The following is a 4,295-nucleotide window of genomic DNA, read 5'->3' as shown; positions in this document are numbered from 1 at the left end:
AAATTCGTATTTCGCCTTGAAAAAAAAAAAAAAAAAAAAGATAAAACGAAAGAAAGAAACGATGAGTCGTTCGATACGATTCAAGTCGTCGACGAATTGTATCCAATTAAAAAAAATATAATTCGTATTCGCTCACACGGATGGCACACGGATTCTCAACCCTTCCACTCGTGTTTTTCTGTTCCAGTTGTGTGCGGCGTCGGAGCGGATGTGGCGTACCATCAGCACGTCATGGGGTTTTACGTTACGTGAGGATAATTCAACATGCGTATGCCGTAATTCAACTCAATTATCAGATACAGAGGAGCAAATATCAAAATATTGGGATAGAGTGTGATAGAAAGAGAGAGAAAGAGAGAGAGAAGGATTCCTTGTTCGATTTCGTTTTTTTCTTTTTTCTTTTTTTTTTTTTTTTTTTTTTTTTTTTTTTTTTTTTTTTAACTTTTTATAATGATTATATATAAATTGAAAAGAGGATTAATGATTAGGATTGTATTTTATTTATTTGTAAGTGATATAATTTTTTTTTTTTAAGAATTTGGAATTTGAAGTGGAAATTTTAAATTTAATTATTAGGTATTCGATGGAATGATTGAATAATTATTTTCTTTTTTTTGTTTGATTTTTGATAATTTGTCTCGATATTATTTATCATTGTTGTGGGAAGGATATTGTAAAATTTAAAATTTAGGGTTTTATCAATTATTTGTATAGGGGATAATTAAATAATGAATTATTCAAATGAAGGGAGAAGAGAAATATTTTTTATTTGATTAGTTTGATCAAGTTTTTGTGATGGAATATTTATGGATGTTAATAAGTTTGTAATTAAAAGTTAAAATTGATTAAAAATCAAGAAAAGGATAAATATCAGATTATCAGAAATGAAATGAAAATTAAAAATTACATTTGCAATAATGTTTCATTTTAAAAAACATTAAGAATACTATATTCATAAAAAAATTGTATTTTCAACATTTCATCTATTGATTTCCATTGATTCGAATAATAATTAATAGTTAGAAAAATCTTAATTTTGATTAAATCTCACAAATGAGAAAAACCATTATGAAACCACATACATAACCATATTCATTTAAAAAAGAATCTAAATTTGAATTTGAAATTAAAAAAGAAGACAATGACATATTAATTTAAAAAAAATTATATCTTCTTCTCTTCATTTTCACTTATTTTTAAAAGAGGCATAATTATCCTATTTTATAATATGTGCTTTTAACTTTTAAAATGAAATTGAAATTATCATCAACATCGTATGAGAAACACGTTATCTAAAAAATATTATAATAAAAGTACTACTTTCTTTAATATAATGTTATACATTATATCAAAACACGTATTATTAAAAATATTTAATTCTATAATATTGATAAACAAATTAGAAACTTGCACAACTTTGCTTAATTAAATTTCAATCACGAAGAAAAATCATGACCAGAATCGAATTAATTCTAGAAAGAGCATCTTTTTTTCCCCCTCCCTCTCTCCTTTTTAACACAGCCGTTAGTCGCGAATCGAATCTATCCACGAAGAATCTAATTTCAAGGCTCGATTCGATTACCGACAAACGGAAGCTTTCGCAAGCGGAAACCGCCTAGAACGAGGTTACCGGCGACGATTACCGAAATTTCTCGATATCCCGTAAAGACCGGCGTTTTTCCGCCCTTGTACACGTGACATCGATCGTTGCAATCCTCCATGACGATTATTTTAATTCGGTTTAACACGAAAAAGAACGAAGGAAATAGAAATTACAATTTTTCGCGATATACAAATAGGAAAAATATTACGTTATAAGAGAATGCGTGATAAGATAAGTGAGTTTTATTCGAAACGAAAAGAATTTTATTCAAATTGATTTATTTACTTCGTCTAGATTTGAAAATATAAATATATCATCTTGTTTGAAATATTATTTGAAAGTACAGGTAATATCAATTTATTTGGAATAATATTAACCAACTATAAATTTTTACTTCTATCGAAAATACGATATTATTACGTATTATTACATAATAATTCGAAAACAATAGATGGAACGAAATTACTATGCACCTCAATTTACTTATCCATGATTCATCGATGATTCGAGTTCATTTACGAAAATTTACGTATTTACGACGCTTTGTTCTGCTTTTTGGCACGCGACATCGATCGTAAAGAGCAACGTCTTGCCACGAGGTCGCAAGCGAAAAAACGCGTACGCAGATCGTTCGAGCGTGGACTTTATTTTCGAGAGAAAAATAGCTTTGGCCTCGTAGTTTTTTGCCTATCCCTACCACGGTCGCGTCGTATTTACGATGTTGCAAAGGAAGGATATAGGAGTGTATAGAGAAAAGAAGGATGGAAATTGAGAAAAATGTTTTACATTTTCAATGTTATTGCATTACTCTGTACATCGGATAGTAACATGACGCATCCTTTGTAACGATAGAAGAGATTTGTATCCTTTATCCCCCCGTGATAGGGAATAAATGCGAATTAAAACGAGGATATTAAATGGAGGGTAATAAATGTGAAAAGAATTCTCTCGAAAAGTGAAGATTGCGAATCAAATTGAATTAATGTTTTTAAATTTGTAATTCGTGTCGATGTACGTGAACTGGGCACCGGGTTTAAATAATGAAAAATTCGTATTTTTATCAAATGAAGTAAAATGGAAATTTACCACTGAAGAATTAACAGTAAATTTAATAATTAATTGAACGAGTCCAAAAGCTACGGAATATTAAATTTAAAAATATTATTTTTAATAAATATTAGATTTCATATTAAAAATTTTTACGGTATAAAATCATTCTCGCAATCTCGTTTCCAATTTTAAAATAATGAATTATTAGATGCAAATTATAGATGTAATATTTCAAGAATTTTGACATGATTTTAATAGCGACAGTATTTTGAAGGAATATAAATTAGACATTTATGAAATATGTCAAAATATGCAAACTCGGATAGATGTAATGTGATGAATATGATATACGATCGTACATGAGGTAACAAATATACATTACATTAAAATATGTAAAGAATATATCGTATATGCGATAAATATATATCGAGAACCAAAGATAAAATAATAAAATCTCCATTATTTGAAATTCAAATATTAAGATTATAATTTAAAATGTAACAAATTATATTTATCTCCTCCTGTTATTAACCGTAGTTAATTAAAAAGCTTTATCGGCTTAAATTTATTTATTACCTAATATCTCTCTCTCTCTCTCTCTCTCTCTCTCTCTGCTATAACGGAGGCAAATTTAAATTTATTTTAGTATAGCGCTGTTTAACTTCTCGATTGCTTCTCGATAACTTTATCTCCCCAAATTTCGCCAATCTGATCCACCGGATAATTAACTAATATTAAAATTAGAATTTCTGTTTAAAATCGGAAATGACATTCACAAATTTTTTTTCTCGTAATTACATTGAATTAATTAGCGACAATTATTCGACACGAAGAATATGTTTTCCTTCTTTTTTTTTTTTTTAAATGGTTGGTAAAATTTGTTCGTTGAACGAAGGATATGAAATGGATACGAGAAATAATTTTATAAAATATGCAAATACCATACCATTGCATATATTTTCGGGGAAAAAATATGCAAAATGTACGGTTAAAACTTTCCAAAGATAAAACAAGTTTTTATCTAGAGGCTCCACTTCATTATCAATTTTCTATCAAAATTTGCATTTGTATATAAATATAAATATAACTACGTTTAATACTAACATGAAAAATTAATATTTTTCCTTGAATTTGCTGAATGATATTTTTTAATCATTATTTATCTGAATCGAACACAGTTCCAACAAGAATAATTAATTTTTCAAACTTGCTAATTAATCTATCCACTAATCATTATATCAAGGAACGATATAACCCAGCCAATAATCCATAGCACGCACCTCTATTAAAATAACATTATCGATTCTAAATATAACACAGTTAAAAACCGCAATTTATTTCCGGACAATCTAATATAGTACGTATCGATTCACAGAGTACATCGAAAATGCGCACCGGTTCATACACACGGCCCTCCAGAGTCTAAAACGCAACATCCACGAATCCCATATTTAACTCGACAATTTGGTACGATATCACTCGATGAATAAACCAATCTGCGAATCGATGGAACTGCCTTTACCGAATGAATGTGCGGTAAATAATCAATTTGGGAAGATGCATCGACATAATCGAGTCTACCGTACGAGCAAACCTCGTTACACCTTTATTAAACGAGTCAAGTATATTAATATGGCCGCGC

General features: G+C 28.8%; 1 protein-coding gene across 2 annotated transcripts in view; it reads left to right on the top strand.

Annotated features, from left to right (window-relative positions):
* The window catches only part of LOC102677788, an 85,038-nt gene that overhangs the window by 65,596 nt on the left and 15,147 nt on the right, over positions 1-4,295 (top strand). For both annotated transcript variants that reach the window (XM_006613525.2, XM_006613526.2), the window contains exon 2: positions 188-248. In XM_006613525.2, coding sequence (XP_006613588.1) covers positions 188-248 — 61 coding nt within the window. The remainder of the gene's footprint in view (positions 1-187; positions 249-4,295) is intronic.

The sequence above is a fragment of the Apis dorsata genome, unplaced genomic scaffold (assembly GCF_000469605.1).
Source record: "Apis dorsata unplaced genomic scaffold, Apis dorsata 1.3 scaffold_156, whole genome shotgun sequence".
Lineage (NCBI taxonomy): Eukaryota > Metazoa > Arthropoda > Insecta > Hymenoptera > Apidae > Apis > Apis dorsata.
Note: the sequence above shows the minus strand (reverse complement) of the source record. Positions and strands in the feature narration are given on the sequence as shown.